The 16,603-nt window shown below is 45.5% G+C and overlaps 1 protein-coding gene across 10 annotated transcripts in view; it reads left to right on the top strand.

Annotated features, from left to right (window-relative positions):
• wdr27 (WD repeat domain 27) overlaps positions 1-16,603 on the top strand; it is an 838,472-nt gene that overhangs the window by 175,784 nt on the left and 646,085 nt on the right. For all 10 annotated transcript variants that reach the window (XR_011594978.1, XR_011594977.1, XM_070889135.1 and 7 more), the window contains one exon: positions 8,086-8,183. Coding sequence is in view for 8 of the 10 variants with exons in the window: in XM_070889135.1 (XP_070745236.1) it covers positions 8,086-8,183 (98 nt within the window). In the remaining 2 variants the exon portion in view is untranslated. The remainder of the gene's footprint in view (positions 1-8,085; positions 8,184-16,603) is intronic.

Here is a 16,603-nt window from a genome sequence, read left to right as displayed (position 1 = left end):
CAGCTGCGGATGCATGGAACTTGGTAACTGCAGATACCTTGGTCAATGCTTGGTATAACATCTGGCAATCAACTATGTTTTCTGACAATGATGCTGATGATGCTCCTCGGGACTTTCTAGGCTTTTATGTGTCCTGGGAGAAAGGAATGAATGCTCAACTTTTAGATTATGCAAGAGGGCTGACTTGCGAAGCTGTGCAGGAATTGAATGAGGATGATGTCGCAGAAGTCATGGACATAGACAACGATGCTCCCATTGTGCATTCAGTGACAGGTGAAGAAATCATGCAGAGGGTTTTGCATCCAGAAGAAAAGGATGAAAGCAGTGAGGATGATGATGATGCCTGTGATCAAGTCGAAAAAGTGCCGAATGACAAAGCAATCAATCTTTGTCAAGAATTAATGAATTAATTCATGCCTTAGAACAACGAAGCTTCACCAGTGAAGAAATACTGCTGGTCAACAGAATTCGGGAAAGATTAGTGAAAGAAAAGCCCAAATTATTTAAACAAACAACAATATTTACTATCTTTCAAAAAATGTTGCAACAGAAGACCTAAGACCTACAGCGAGGAACTACACCAGTAATTTCCACATTTGATAATTCTATTGCTGGGCCATCATCAGCCCCAGACATCATAGCTGAGCCCTCTACCTCAAGCACAACCTCCAGCCAATTGTAACTGTACCTGTTTATTTTCACTCAGTTTAACAAATAAAAGCTTTCATTTACTGTTTTATATTTCATAACTTAACTGGTTTATAAATAAAAACCTTTATTATATTTCATGCTTTGAGTACTGTACATTCCTTTTCAAATTTGAAGATGGTAGCAAAAGATACAGGCTGGGAAGCTCACATTAAGTACAGTTACAGAGTACTACGTTGCAAAAACAGGAGAGGGAGGCTTACCATGCGTTGCGAAGAAGTGAGGACTACAAGGCCTGCGAGGAGAAGAACTACAAGGTGACGTCCAAAAACCGGAAATATCGCAACCTGGGCTCAGGCATTTCCGGACTTGGGATGCGCTTCTGACATTCTGAAATCTGGAAATACCCGAACCTGGGCTCGGGCGTTTCCAGACTTCGGACATCAGAAACACATTCCGAAGTCCAGAAAAACACGAAAACCGGCTCGGCCTCGGTCGCAAGGTTGCCGGATTAGGGACACTCAACCTGTATTACCGGAGGGGCGGTAAATGGTGTTTCTAGACCTAACGCCGGGCACCCGCCGTTTATTGATCAGCCGGAAAATTTGGCTCATGGTTTGTGGCAACACAAAAATTTACCACCCACCGTCTAGTTTCACTGAGATCATGGCGTCGATCATTGCACAACGCTCTGCTACCGCCCCAGTTGCAAAATTCGTCCCTAATGCCTCATTTAACGCCCGCCCCAGGATACGTCTGAAAAACCAGACATTCCCAGGGTGCAGCAGGCGGTATAGGCAGCATATTTAAATGGAGGGATGAGGCTCCTATATCGCAGGTCAGATTGACTGCAATGGTTGCGAGCATTACTAGTTCGACAGCGTATCATGCTCCATGCTATTGCCAGGCAGCGTCAAGCTAGAAAAAGAGCTCTTGGCCATGTCGGCCCACGGATGAGGAGAGGCTGAAGATGTCTGGGGAGGAGGGCTTACCCCCCACGGCTTTACAAGCACCAACGCTCATACTTCCAGCTTTCTGAGGAGCAGTGTGTGAGAAGGCTGCACTTCCGAAAGGAAATGCTGACAGAGATATGCCATCTCCTACAGGTAGACCGATGCCTGGACCGCTCTGGAGGCAGCCTTCAATACTCCCCTCAACGGATATTCGAATTCATTGTGGTGTGCTGCATGTTGCACAGCTTGGCCATCATGAGGGGCCAGGCATTACCAATAGGGATTGCAGGCCCACCTCAGGAGGAGGACGATGACGAGGAGCCTGGCAAGGCCCCCATTGAATAGCTACACTATCCACGAGGGAGGCAGCATGGAGATGCAGCTGGACCAAGAGTCACACGTCGCCAGCTCATAATGGACCAGTTCTCCTAAATGGAGGAAACTTGGGGATGGAGCTAATACTGGACATGCTATGTGCCCCCATTAAGGCACATCTCCGGTGAACATTGGAATGGTGCACAAGACACCAAAGGCAAAGGATGAATCATAAAATTTACTGCAACAAAGTCCCCAAAAAATCCCGCCACCCAAAATAAAACCGTACTATATACAACATTATGTTGCAGGGCACTGAGCAGCAACGAAGTTCTTTAAAACTTTTTTAATGCCGCGATTTTCGGCTGGGGTGCAAAAACGTCATTGTGTAACGCCTGATTTTGTCCCCTGATAATGGAACCTAATTTTTTGCCAAATTTGGAAGACGAGGCGCAAACTTTTTCAGGCGGAATCGGGACCACCCCGCCGCCATTACCACCCCGAAATCTCAAAAGCTGAAAATCCAGTTCCTTGATTTTCCGAGCTAAAATCCTTTTTCTCAACTGTCTTTATCCCATCCTTTATTATCAGGGCTACCCGTCCCCCTTTTCCATTTTGCCGATCTCTTCTAAAAGTTAAGTATCCTGGAATATTTAGTTTGTTTGGATTTGATTCTTCTCCCCCTTGTCCATGTTGACTAGGATAGAGGAGATGTGTTCCAGTCACCTGCAGGGGGAAAGCACAGTCTTTATGCTAAGAAGGCCTTAGTAGAATTGTCATATTTATTGTATGCCTCATTAGTTTGGGGATCTTTCTTTTTTCAAGATCTATCCTAAATGCTCAATATTTCATCTGTTTGGTATGTAATGCTTAGGGCAGTGTACTTATTGGGACTCCTACTTCTCTCTCATTCAGTAGTCCCACCCCCTTTCTCTATGCTTTTCATTTTGGAAATGTTAAAAAAACACACATTAAATATTATCCCTGTATAGAGAGCACTCAAATCAGCTTAGGAATCCAGAAAATATCAACTTGATCATCAAAATATATATTCATTTTCTGGCCTCTTAGCCTTCAGACTCAGCATGGTATGGGACACCCATGTATCAAGTTTGATTTAAAATTCGACAGACTTAAAAGTTGAATCTCAACTTTTAATTTGCCCAATTGAAGATGGAGAATTGTGCCAATTTAATTAGATTTGTGTCAAAGTACAAAGCGGATATAATTTCTGCCTTGTTGGAATTGGTCTTCCTTGAAAAGAAGCATTTGCTAATGAAAACATTCCTTCTGTAATAAAACACTTAATGTGTATTAAAAGATTATACAGCTTTGGGTTTTCTTATTATTAGATGATATAACTTCTCCCATGAACTTACAACCCTGCTGCAGTGAATAGTTCTGCAGAAAGAAGTGCACCCTTTTATCTGAGAGAATGCAAAGCTAGTGCACAGGTGCAAAAAGTAATCAAAAAGGTTAATTGAACGTTGGCTTTTATCTCGAGGTGGGGCAGGGGTTGGAATACAAAAGTGAGGAAATCATGCTTCATTTGTAAAGAGCCTTCGTCAGACCTCATCTGGAGCACTGCATTCAGCTTTAGGCCCAGGATACATTGGCCTTGGAATGGTACAGTGCAGATTCACCAGAATTATGTCAGCGTTTAAAGGGTTAAATTATGAAGACAGATTGCATAAACTTGGTTTGTATTCAATTGAGTTTAGAAGGTTGAAGGGTGATCTGATCAAGGTGTTTAAAATGATAAGGGATTCGATAGGTTAGATGCAGAAAAACTGTTTCCTCTGGTGGGGGTTTTCAGATCAAGGAGATATAATCTTAAAATTAGAGCCAGGCTGTGAAGTAAGGCATTTTTCACACACGGTAATGGAAACCTGAAATACTTTCCCCCAAAATGCTGTGGATGCTGGATCAATTTGAAACTTTCAAGACTGAGATCGATAGATTTTTGTTGGGTAAGTGTATCGAGGGATATGGAGCTAAGGTGGGTAAATGGAGTTGAGGTGCAGATCACCCATGATCTAACTGAATGGGAAAAAGTCCCAAGGAGCTGAATAGCCTACACCTGTTCCTATGTTACTGTTCCTATGTTACTGTTCACATTTACTGAAAACTAGATATTCAAGTTAGAATATTTCATTATAACACAGTATTTGTAATGATCAGTTCCTGCTATAAATGCAAAGTCAGTTTTAGCTCCAAATGATGGTAAACGAATCACATCTGTAATTCTTTATTCGATCTACATTTATAGAATTCCATTTTGTGTGTTATTCTCCCCAACTTTCGTCACGTATAATTGGATAGTCTTCGGGGCCGAAATTGCCCTCCGTCCGAAACGGGGCGCACGCAACCTGTTTCGAGTGTTTCCACCACTGCAGTAGTTGAGATGGCCTCTTGAGCGAAATTCTGCTCTTTGTTTTTTTTCTCATAAGTTGCTCAAAATGGGTGCGGAAGTGGGGCGGTGGGTACATCAGAGGGGCAGAAGTTAGGGGGGAGTGTAGTGACCGGCACTGTCGGTCATCAGCGTAGCCCGTTCCGTCATTCAGTTAGATCATGACGTCATCACGGTGCCGTATCACCATGGCTCCCCCTTCACTTAAAGGGGAGATCGGTACGATTTTTAAAGTTCGATCCACTGGGCCATCACACCAGGGAGGGTTTCAGCCAGGCCAGTGACCTGGCACCCAAGCCTGTTGGCGGCCCGGGCATAATTGTCGGCCCGACAAAAAAAAATAGTACAGCAGCAGTGCTTCCTCCCCTTTTAATTGGAGCCGCACCGCCATTACAGAAGGCCACAGTCTCACTGCACCACCGGGAAAAAGCAGGTTTTGACACTGCCCGGCGGGAAGAAAGTTTTCATGGCAGAATTTTGCCGTCGGGCGGGGGAATATCGGTGGTGCACACTGTGATGACGCACTTCGCACGGATCAGCAGCAGTGGGGGGGGGGGGGAGCAGGGCACCGCCGGGATACCCCAGGAGCGGAATTTTGATAATGGCGGCCATTACACAAAAGGTCGGCGGCCATTGCACTCCGCAGTGTGGCTGCCGCTTTCTGGTGTTAAAAGGCCTTGGGATAGGGGCAATCTTGGCCCCATAAAATCTAATAATATTGCTGGATGTGTCCTCATCCATTTGTTTATAAACAGTGTCAATTTACAGGATCCAGGACAAATTCCTTCTTCATTTCATTCTTCACTGGTCACCAGACAGAGCCTTCTCTGTTTTTCATCATCACCTGCTTTTTGTTGCTAAGCTCATTTCCAATCCATTTACTACTATACCATTGAATTTATGTATTTTCTTTAAAAGCCTCAAACCTTGTCAAATTCTCTCTGAAAATTCAAGCTTATTATATGCCCTTAATACCCATAACAACTTTCTTCTCCTTAAAGAATTCTGGTAGATTATGATGCTTGGCTGTAAAACAACGCTGATTATATTTGTAAAACTTCGAGATCTGTTGAATCCCAAATGGAACGTGGGCTGGGCTATAAAATAGAAAACAGCAGTACAATGATCTGGCATGGGAGTGAAGATGTGAAGACTACAAGATAATGTTTATCCTTTCTTTACCACAGCTTTGGGAATGATAATCTTACCTAGGGTACCATATCAGTCCAAGGTATTTTATGCTCACATAACAAAAGAATATCTTACCTCTATTCCCCTTTTTATGTGCTGGACAGCTTAGATTAGGTCATATGCCATTTGTGAATCCTCCAGCATATCCACCAGTTATCCACCACTAAGGCATATCTAGTTTATTTCTGTCCAACAGTGGCAAAAAAGCATCACTATTTTATTACAATAAAGTAGGAATATAGGGGGTGAAATTGGTCTTCATTGACAAGCAGAAAACAGAGGTAAAAAAGACCAATTTCACTGGGCTATGTACCATGCCCCAAGGAAACCTGCAATACGTCCAACACCATAATGGCCTCATGATATTCAGATGTCCCAGGCTGATGCATTAAATAAGCATTCTACCTTTTGCATATGTTAATGAGCGCCAGGCCTGCTCTGCTCATGTTTTCCAGTGTTTGCCATTGCCTCTAACAAGCTGGTAAGATTTCTTCTTCAATTTAACTTAACACGTGGAGCCAGGAGGAGTAGGGGCTTCCCTCCCAGCTCTACAACACTCCTCAGGGCTGCTGCTGGCCTACGCTAGCTCCCTCCTGTTCCCTCCCCTCACTCCTACAACCTACCTGAGGGTCACTGTCGGTGAGGCAGCCGGCCCAACTTGGTTATCTTCAAACCAGCTGCTCCTGGAGGCTCGAGAGGCACCAATACCTCGCTGTAGTTATTAAACTCTGGCTTGAGGCCCAGTTTCTGGCTTTGAGCCTCCAGCTCTCTTTTATGGCATAAGAACATAAGAAATAGGGACAGGACTAGGCCATACGGCCCCTCGACCCTGCCATTCAATAAGATCATGGCTGATCTGATCATGAAATCAGCTCCACTTCCTCGCCCGCTCCCCATAACCCCTTATCCCCTTATCGTTTAAGAAACTATCTATTTCTGTCTTAAATTTATTCAATGTCCCAGCTTCCACAGCTCTCTGAGGCAGCGAATTCCACAGATCTACATCCTCTGAGAGAAGAAATTTCTCCTCATCTCTGTTTTAAATGGGCGGCCCCTTATTCTAAGATCACGCCCTCTAGTTCTAGTCTCCCCCATCAGTGGAAACATCCTCTCTGCATCCACCTTGTCAAGCCCCCTCATAATCTTATATGTTTTGATAAGATCACCTCTCATTCTTCTGAATTCCAATGAGTGGAGGCCCAACCTACTCAACCTTTCCTCATCCCCGGAATCAACCTAGTGAACCTTCTCTGAACTGCCTCCAAAGCAAGTATATCCTTTCGTAAATATGGAAACCAAAACTGCACGCAGTATTCCAGGTGTGGTCTCGCCAATACCTTATATAGCTGTAGCAAGACTTCCCTGCTTTTATACTCCATCCCCTTTTGCAATAAAGGCCAAGATACCATTGACCTTCCTGATCACTTGCTGTACCTGCATACTATCCTTATGTGTTAAATGCACAAGTACCCCTAGGTCCCGCTGTACTGTGGCACTTTGCAATCTTTCTCCATTTAAATAATAACTTGCTCTTTGATTTTTTTTTCTGTCAGAGTGCATGACCTCACACTTTTCGACATTATACTCCATCTGCCAAATTTTTGCCACTCAGCCTGTCTATGTCCTTTTGCAGATTTTTTGTGTCCTCCTCACACATTGCTTTTCCTCCCATCTTTGTATCATCAGCAAACTTGGCTACGTTACACTCAATCTCTTCTTCCAAGTCGTTAATATAGATTGTAAATAGTTGGGGTCCCTGCACTGATCCCTGCGGCACCCCACTAGTTACTGATTGCCAACCCGAGAATGAACCATTTATCCCGACTCTCTGTTCTCTGTTATATTAGCATGGATAGAGAATTGGCTAACTATCACTCCCAACCCCGTGAACTTTTATCTTGTGGCACCTTGTCACTCAAATGCCTTCTGGAAGTCCAAATACACCACATCCACTGGTTCCCCTTTATCCACCCTGTTCGTTACATCCTCAAAGAATTCCAGCAAATTTATCAAACTTAACTTCCCCTTCATAAATCCATGCTGACTCTGCCTGACTGAATTTGCTTTTCCAAATGTCCTGCTACTGCTTCTTTAATAATGGACTCCAACAGTTTCCCAACCACCGATGTTAGGCTAACTGGTCTATAGTTTCCTGCTTTTTGTTTGCCTCCTTTTTTTAAATAGGGGTGTTACATTTGCAGTTTTCCAATCTGCTGGGACCTCCCCAGAATCCAGGGAATTTTGGTAAATTACAACCAATGCATCCACAATCCCTGCCGCTACTTCTCTTAAGACCCTAGGATGCAAGCTTTCAGGTCCAGGGGATTTATCTGCCTTTAGCATCTTTTAAGCCATTCTTGTGGTAGAAAAGGAACTAGCACTACACGTTTCAGGAATTTAAATAATGTATACCAATGCTATAAATTTGGGGTGGGATTGTTTCCCTTATTTTCAATCTTTCAAAGGTGCCTTGTGCAGATGCCAAATTGTATTTGTACATTTGTTTGAACCAGGATTCCTGTATTAAACGAACTAATCTTTTGTTGGTAACAACCCTTGTTTATCTAGTTACAAAAAGAAGAGCAAAAGCAGATTGGTTGGCAAGTTCAAGATGGCTGGCACCCAGGAGATCAGTTGCCTGTCTGCAGTGAATGACTTCTACTCCTGTATCCTTTTGTTGGTCATATAATGGTTATATCTTTAATAATTTTGGTGTGGGGAGATTTGTGTATTGCTCAGTTACCTTCATCATATTTTCAAAAATGTTGAAATTAATTCTAGTGCACTAAAAGCAATAGTCCCATATATATATATATTTTATATATATATATATATATATATATATATAATTGTACACTGCAGTTCTCTATCAAGAGGAACAGAATGAAGAGAAGTTGTGAATTATAGCTTTTGCCATTACTACTTTGGCTGCCTTAGGTTTCTACTTAGTTGCCAAAATAAATAATTTAATGCCAGATTTTCTTTGTCTCCAGTCTAATGCACACCATGGTGTTTGCTCTAGTTTAATCAGCAGGGAAAACATGTGCTTTGACCATCATCCTTTTTTTTGCCTCAAAGAAAGCAAACGTCATAAGGTATATTTTCCTTTACTATTTTTAGCAAAAAAAGTAGATGTGGTGTAAAGCACGACTGCTTTATACTCGCATCTACTTTTTGCTAAAATAGTAAACAGAGGGAAATATACTCCATTGTCTGTTATCCCTGGCTTTGTCTCAGGTCGGAAGACTTGATAGCCTAAAATTTCTCTGAAGAAGAGACCAGCTTCATTCTCAGTTAGCAGCCCTGAAGATATATGGCACAATAGTGGTCTTGCGTTCCTTTAGATCTGCCTCTATCCAAAATGGGAGTAAATAATACTTGCACTTGTCACATTAAATTATCTGTATGCTTCATGCAATGAATTACTTTTGAAATGCAGAACACAGGCAGCCAATTTCAAGCAACAATGTCCCATAAGCAGCGTTGAGGTGAATGATCAGTTATTCTGTTTTCTGGTGGCATTGGAAGGAGGAAAAATGTTGGGCAGGGCGCTGGGATGTGTGCACGGGTCTATAAACATTGGTCTATGGACTCTGTATTTTCTCTCCCTTTGTCTTCTTCATCTAAATCATGCAGTGCAATGAGAACCCCAAAAGGCATTCTCATCCTCACCACTTTTAATGGCAGCAGAACGAGGAATAATTAAGGAAAGTATTGATGGAAAAAGATTTGCAAAAATGGCAGTTGACCCAACAAAGCCAAATGTACGGAGTAAAGTTCAGCAAAGTTTAATTGCAAATACAAAAAAAAACAACTCAAAGTGTGATATCCCTTTAAGAAGTCTACCTGAGCAGACCAGTTACTTGATCATGGTACACCAATATTATAATGTGGTATAGGTGGGGCTTACCCAAAGTCTGGACTTTCAATGTGGGACCTGATCCCCTTAAATATGCTATTTAAATATGATATTCAAAGCTTACCTATAGCATGAGCTTATTCTGTCCCCCGAAATCCCAATGTAATTCCAGAATGTGGGTACGAGGTTGAAGGCACTGCCGCTAATGGTGGCGCAAAGGGAAGGGGGGATGCACAAGAGACCAGAGTCAGAGGAATGAAGGGTTCAGGGAGATTGTAGGGCTGGAGGAGGTTACAGAGATACGGTGGGGCGAGGCCATGTTGCAGAAAAATCAAGGTAGATGAATAGAGATACTGCACCATCATCACAGTCATAGAGTGATTTTGATTTTGCTTTGGGCCATTTTGGTACACTGTGGCAAGGGCTCAAACCTGATTGGAGAAATTCAAACAGCGTGTTGCGGGAAAGATAAGCATGGATATGGGAGGTGACTGTCAGGAACTAGGCCCTTGGGGATGCCATAGAAACCACCACTGTACATCAATGCACTCTATTCATGTTACACGAGGAATTGCAGAAATAACAGTTTGTCTGGGTCCAGGTGCTGCGAAAAATAGTGTTAATTTGAAAGGATTATCAAATCTATTTAACTTATTCCTTCAGTTATCTCTTCTAGGAGTGGTGTTTGTTGGGAACATAGCTATAGATTTCCTTCGGGTTACTGTCCTTGTAGAACCTTTGGTAGAGCATGTTGGGAGCTAGATGGATCCAGGCAGTCTGTATCATTCCACAATCTCCATTTGAGTGTGGTGGACTCCTGGATCCATCTCCCTCCCCTCCTTTTTTTCTCTTCACCCTCTCCCATCTCACTTTTATTTGCATGACTTACCTTTCTCTTACCTGTGTTGCTGCTGGCTCTCGAGGGTCACCCGGTGTAACCTTTTATACTTTTATTCATTGTTGTGCCTGCAATGTCATATTCTATTGCCACAAATTCAAAGAGGGATATTGCTGTAAAATCTCCTGGCTGTCTTTGTTGTTATGGGCAAATCGAAAGTAACATTAATAAAAATAATGTCATCTCCATAAGTAGGAACAGCTGAAGTAGAGCAACTTTTTTCTAACATAGCAAGATGGAAAGTTCATTTTAGAAAAGCAGACATGGTAAAATGGTTATAAAAGACTGGGTAAAGTATGCAATGGTCTGCTTTCAATTTGCTACGATTCTTGTGATTTTAGGTCAGCTTTCTGAATGAGATCCAAAACCATTCTTTATTCTAGGGAAATTCTGGTGAGTTTCACCTACTTTCCCAGTTAAATCTGACGCCCACATGGCAGGGGTTTATTATTTCTGTCTGAAATGCCCAAGTCCATTTTCCTGCCACCATGTTCCTCCTCCTATCGGACTTCAGATGATTGGGTCATTTTCAGCAATGTCACCCTAGGAGGTGCCAAAGAAGCCTCCCAATTACATACATCATAATGCAGATAATAACCATTAAAAATTGTGTGCTTTTTGATTTCTGAACCTATCACACCATGATGCCAGTTTTGTTGAGATGTTCTTTAATTTTCCTAAATGCAACACATGTAAAATTAGACAGATATAACAACGGAATGCTCTGTCAGCATCTGGTTAGATTTAAACTAATTTGTAAAGTTCGGAACCAGACTAGTTGAAAGCCCAAAATGGTCGCAACTTGGCTGTTTTGTGTTTAATTTCAAGTACTTGAATTTGGATCGAGCTCGTGCCATGTTGATTTTGGATGCACTGTTTGCTGTGCAATAGGTTAAACGTGCAGCAGAATGACCAACTACAGGCAGAACGGTGGCACCGTGCATTGGTGTTACAATTTGTATGTCTAAAAATAATAGGCATTTGGATTGGTGCCCATCATTTCCTAACATGGCAGGGTTGGAGCCTGCATGGAGCTTCCAGCAAAGCATGTTGAGTGGAAATGAAGAGCTTCATCGCAGAGTGCTAGGGTAGGCAGGGTGAGAGCCAACCTCCGCTGCTCCTGTATACCACCTTACAGCTACTGAGGATAGTTAGCACAAGCCGATAAATCAGTTGCTTGCATGTTTTTGCATATTTGAAGATGAAAAAAAATAATTGGACTTGAATGATTGTATTTAAACATTCTTCAACTATAATCTTCTAATTGTCCCATCTCTGACCCCGAACAATCAGTCCTTAGCAAAGGCCTGAGTTTTATCACCTTATGCCCCCACCCCAATGAATTTCGAGCTCGGCACAACACTGAGCTCTTTTTCCATCACCTTCATTTCCGGGCCCACTTCTTTGGCCAGGAGTCTTCCCCTGCACAGGACTCTTCTCCTGTTTGCAGAATTCATGTTCGACCTGACCTCTCCCTCTCGCCTCTACCTGACCTCTCCCCCTCGCCTCTACCTGACCTCTCCCCCTCGCCTCTACCTGGACCTCTCCCCCTCGCCTCTACCTGACCTCTCCCCCTCGCCTCTACCTGACCTCTCCCCCTCGCCTCTACCTGGACCTCTCCCCCTCACCTCTACCTGACCTCTCCCCCTCACCTCTACCTGACCTCTCCCTCTCGCCTCTACCTGACCTCTCCCCCTCGCCTCTACCTGACCTCTCCCCCTCGCCTCTACCTGGACTTCTCCCCCTCGCCTCTACCTGACCTCTCCCCCTCGCCTCTACCTGGACCTCTCCCCCTCACCTCTACCTGACCTCTCCCCCTCACCTCTACCTGACCTCTCCCCCTCACCTCTACCTGACCTCTCCCTCTCGCCTCTACCTGACCTCTCCCCCTCGCCTCTACCTGACCTCTCCCCCTCGCCTCTGCCTGGACCTCTCCCCCTCGCCTCTACCTGACCTCTCCCCCTCGCCTCTACCTGGACCTCTCCCCCTCACCTCTACCTGACCTCTCCCCCTCACCTCTACCTGACCTCTTCCCCTCGCCTCTACCTGACCTCTCCCCCTCACCTCTACCTGACCTCTCCCCCTCACCTCTACCTGACCTCTCCCCCTCACCTCGACCTCTTCCACTGGCCTCTACCTGACCTCTCCCCCTCGCCTCTACCTGACCTCTCCCCCTCGCCTCGACCTCGACCTCTTCCACTGGCCTCTACCTGACCTCTCCCCCTCGCCTCGACCTCGACCTCTTCCACTGGCCTCTACCTGACCTCTCCCCCTCGCCTCTACCTCGACCTCTTCCACTGGCCTCTTACCCTCTCTAGATCTTTTCATTGCGAACTTCCGGCGTGTCATCAGCTGTCTCAGTTTCTCTGCTCCCCTCACTCACTCCAACCTACCTCCCTCTGAACTTGCAGCATTCCATTCTCTCAGATCCAACCCTAACATTGTCATTAATCGTGCTAACAAGGGTGGCGCTGTTGCTTGGGGAACCTAGCGGAGGCTGAACGGCAACTCTGACACCTCCTCCTACCTCCCCCTGGACCATGACCCCACTACCGAATATCAAGCCATTGTTTTCAAGACTTTCACTGACCACATCTCTGGAAATCTTCTCGCCACGGTCGCCAACCTCATAGTTCCCCAACTCCGCATAGCCCCTTGTATGTCCTTCCTAAGATCCACAAACAGCCTGTTCTTATCCCACGGAATTGATTTCTTACTAACTCGACTCTATTTTTTCTCCCCTTTTCCAGCCTCTTCCCACCTAAATTCGTGACTCTTTCGATACCATCTGCCACTTTAACAATTTCCAGTATCCTGGCCCCAACCATCTCCTTTTCACCATGGACATAAAATAGCTCTACACCTCCATCCCCCACCAGGACGGCCTGAGGGCGCTCCGCTTCTTCCCTGAATGAAGGCCCAGTCCCCATCCACCACCACCTTCCTCCACAGCACATTGAACAACTTCTCCTTTGACTCCACTCGCTTCCTCCAAATTAAAGGTGTTGCTATAGGAACCCACATTGGTCCTAGCTATGCCTGTCTTTTTATGGGATATATGGAACATTCTTGGTTCCAGTCCTACTCCGGTCCCCTCACTCACCACTTTTCGGTACATTGATGACTGTATTGGTGGCGTTTCCTGCTCTCGCCCTGAACTGAAAAATTTCATGCACTTTTCTTCCAATTTCCACCCTTCCTTCGCCTTCACATGGTCCATCTCCAACTCGTCCCTTCCCTTTCCCGACTTCTCTGTCTCCATTTCTGGGGATATTGACAAACATCCACTATATGCCCACTGACTCCCACAGCTACCTGGACTATACTTCCACCCACCCCGCTTCCTGTAAGGATTCTATTGTATTCTCCTAATTTCTCCGTCTCCTTTGCACCTGTTCTGACGATACCACCTTCCATACTAGTGCTTCTGATATGTCTTCTTTTTTCCTCATTCGAGGATTTCCCTCCATCATGGTTGACGTGGCCCTTGACTGTGTCCGTTCCATTTCCCACGCTTCTGCTCTCACCCCTTCCCCTCCCTCCCAGAACCACGATAGTCTTCTCCTTGTCCTCACCTTTCACCCCACCAGCCTCCACATCCTCCGCCATTTCCGCCACTTCCAGTGAGATCCCACCATCAAACACGGCTTCCCCTCCCCTCCCCTTTCAGCATTCCAAAGGGACTGCTCCTTCTGTGCACCCTATTCCACTCTCAATCACCCCCAACACCCCCTCCCTTCCCACAGTACCTTCCCGTGCAAGCACAGGAGATGCAACACCTGCCCTTTTACTTCCTCCCTTCCCACTGTCCAGGGTCCCAAACACTCCTTCCAGATGAAACAGCGATTTACTTGTACTTCCTACAATTTAGTATACTGTATTCGCTGCTTACAATGCAGTCTCCTCTACATTGGGGAGACCAAATGCAGATTGGGTGACCGCTTTGCGGAACACCTCCATTCAGTCCGCAAGAGTGACCGGTTGCCTGTCACTTTAATTCTCTGCTCCACGCCCACTCTGACCTCTCTGTCCTCGGCCTCTTACACTGTTCCAACGAAGCTCAATGTAAGCTCGAGGAACAGCACCTCATCTTTCGATTTGGCACTTTATAGCCTTCTGGATTCAACATTGAGTTCACCAACACCAGATCATAACCTCTGCCCCTATTTTTTCAGATGGCAGCTGTTGATCATTCTGCTATATCCATTTACAATTCTTCTAGACCCATCTTTTATTTCTTTACATATTCCATTACCATCTCCTTTTGCTTTGTACAATCATACCTTTTGTCATTTAATCTCTCCTACCTTCCACCCTGTCACAGACCTTGCTTTTTATTCTTTCCTCCCCTTCCTCTGTGTCCATGGCCCTGCATTTACTTAAAATCTATTAAATCTCTAACCTTTTCCAGTTCTGACAAAAGATCATCGATCTGAAATGTGGCCGGAATTTTCTCAAGGAAGGTGGGTTGGGGGTGGGGGTGTGGGGGGCTCCAAGGAAGGGCCTGATTTGAATGTGAGGCCTCGGATTCCTGCCAGCAACCAGCCAGATTGAGAGGCTGGCTGTGGGCAGGTAGGCACGCAGATGCGAGGGGTCAGTCCAGGGGGAGGGATCACAGGGTCAGCTTGGTCGGGGTTCGTGGGGTGGGGGGAGGGGGATCGGGGGAGGGTGGTCGGGGTCGGCGTGGTTGGAGATTGGGGGATGGGGGGGTCGGCTTGGTCGGGGATCGGGGGGGTGTGGTCGGGGTCGACTTGATGGGGGTGGGGGTTGGTTGGGGATTGGGCGGTTTGGGGATCAGCATGGTCATGGATCGGGGATGGGTGGGTCGGGAATCGGGGTGGGGGGAACTCAATGATTGACATGGTCAGGGAATGGGGGGGTGTGGTTCAGTGATCGGTGGACAGGTTGGGGTTCAGGCGGCAATCGTGGATTTGGAGGGGCTTGGAGCATCAGAGATCGGGAGGGGGATCGTGGATTTGGAGGGGGGTTCGGATGAGGATTGGCATGGGGCGGGGGAGTTGAGTAACGGCATGGGCCTGATCGGGGGTTGGGGATTGTGGGTTGTGGGGGAGGTCAGCCAGAGCATCGGCAGGCGGGGGGGGCAGGCGGTGGGAGAGGATCGGGGCCGGCCACCGGAGGGTTGTGACTCGCCTCAGCATCATTGCATCATTGGGGGGGGACGGAGGTGGGGGGGGGGCGGTGTGATTGATCGGAGGCCTCGTGAGGGAGTCTCCGATTGCGAGGGGTGGCTTAGGTAGGGACCCTGGATCCATGAGGTAGATATAAAGCTACTTATCTCCTGTATGCAGCAGTCTCCGTCGCAGTTTCACTGCCGGATTTCAGGAATTGTGTGAAAGCTGATCACTGGCAATGAAAAAAGAGGCTTTCTGCCTCATTACAATATTTAAATTAAGTTACCGCCCCCTGGCAGCGGGTTGGCTGCCCTCAACCCATCCCCTCCTCTGTTAAAACCAGAAGTGTGTGGTTTGGAGGCGGGATCAGGTCTGGAATTCCATTTTTTACAATTTAACTCCAAACCCACCTGTTATTTAGGGGACAATTCTGGCCACTAACTTTGTTTCTCTTTCCACAGATGCTGTCTGACCTGCTGAGTATTTCCAGCATTTTCTGTTTTTATTTCAGATTTCTAGTATTTTGCTTTTGTGTTTGTAGATTATAATCTTGATTTTTGATTAACTTTACCTGCATAACCGATATTGTGAGTTATAGTTTATGTTATTGACTGAAGTTACAATTTGATTGACCTGTGAACTTTAAGCTTGGCTTCCCTCAAAGAGATTTATTTGGTGAAGTACCTTTGGATCCCTGTTTTGATTAGTTACTTTAGAAAAATAATGATGAGTTTGTCAGATTGGCGTTTCCCATATGCTTCCATATGTTAGCAATTTTTTTAGTGCTCTTACATCAGTTCTACTTCTCTGGATAATATATTTCAAACTATCTGTAGCTCCGTCACATTTTATTCATGTCTGAAAATGTTTAAGTCGGGCTGAAAACCCATGGCCCTTCTGGCACCCTCCCACTGTAACCTCGGCAGGAGGGCACTGGAAGACCCACACAGTTAGCCAGGCCTCAGATATCCCAGGCTCTGGCTTAACATTGGAGTACCTGCGATTACCTTTTGGGGTCCGCCCCCGGACATGGCCATTATTGTAAGAGGGGGCATGGCTGGTACAAAAAAAACTGTTATAAAAAGATATTGCATGATGTGCATGAAATCCGAGAGCTGAAGTTGCACTTTTGAAGAAATTGTGCACTGGCTCGTGGCTTGTATTGCAGGCAATAGCATTTATTTGAGTTTGTGCTGG

Source organism: Pristiophorus japonicus, chromosome 9, assembly GCF_044704955.1.
Source record: "Pristiophorus japonicus isolate sPriJap1 chromosome 9, sPriJap1.hap1, whole genome shotgun sequence".
NCBI lineage: Eukaryota > Metazoa > Chordata > Chondrichthyes > Pristiophoridae > Pristiophorus > Pristiophorus japonicus.
The sequence above is the reverse complement of the archived record's forward strand: the minus strand, read 5'-3'. Positions and strand labels throughout refer to the sequence as shown.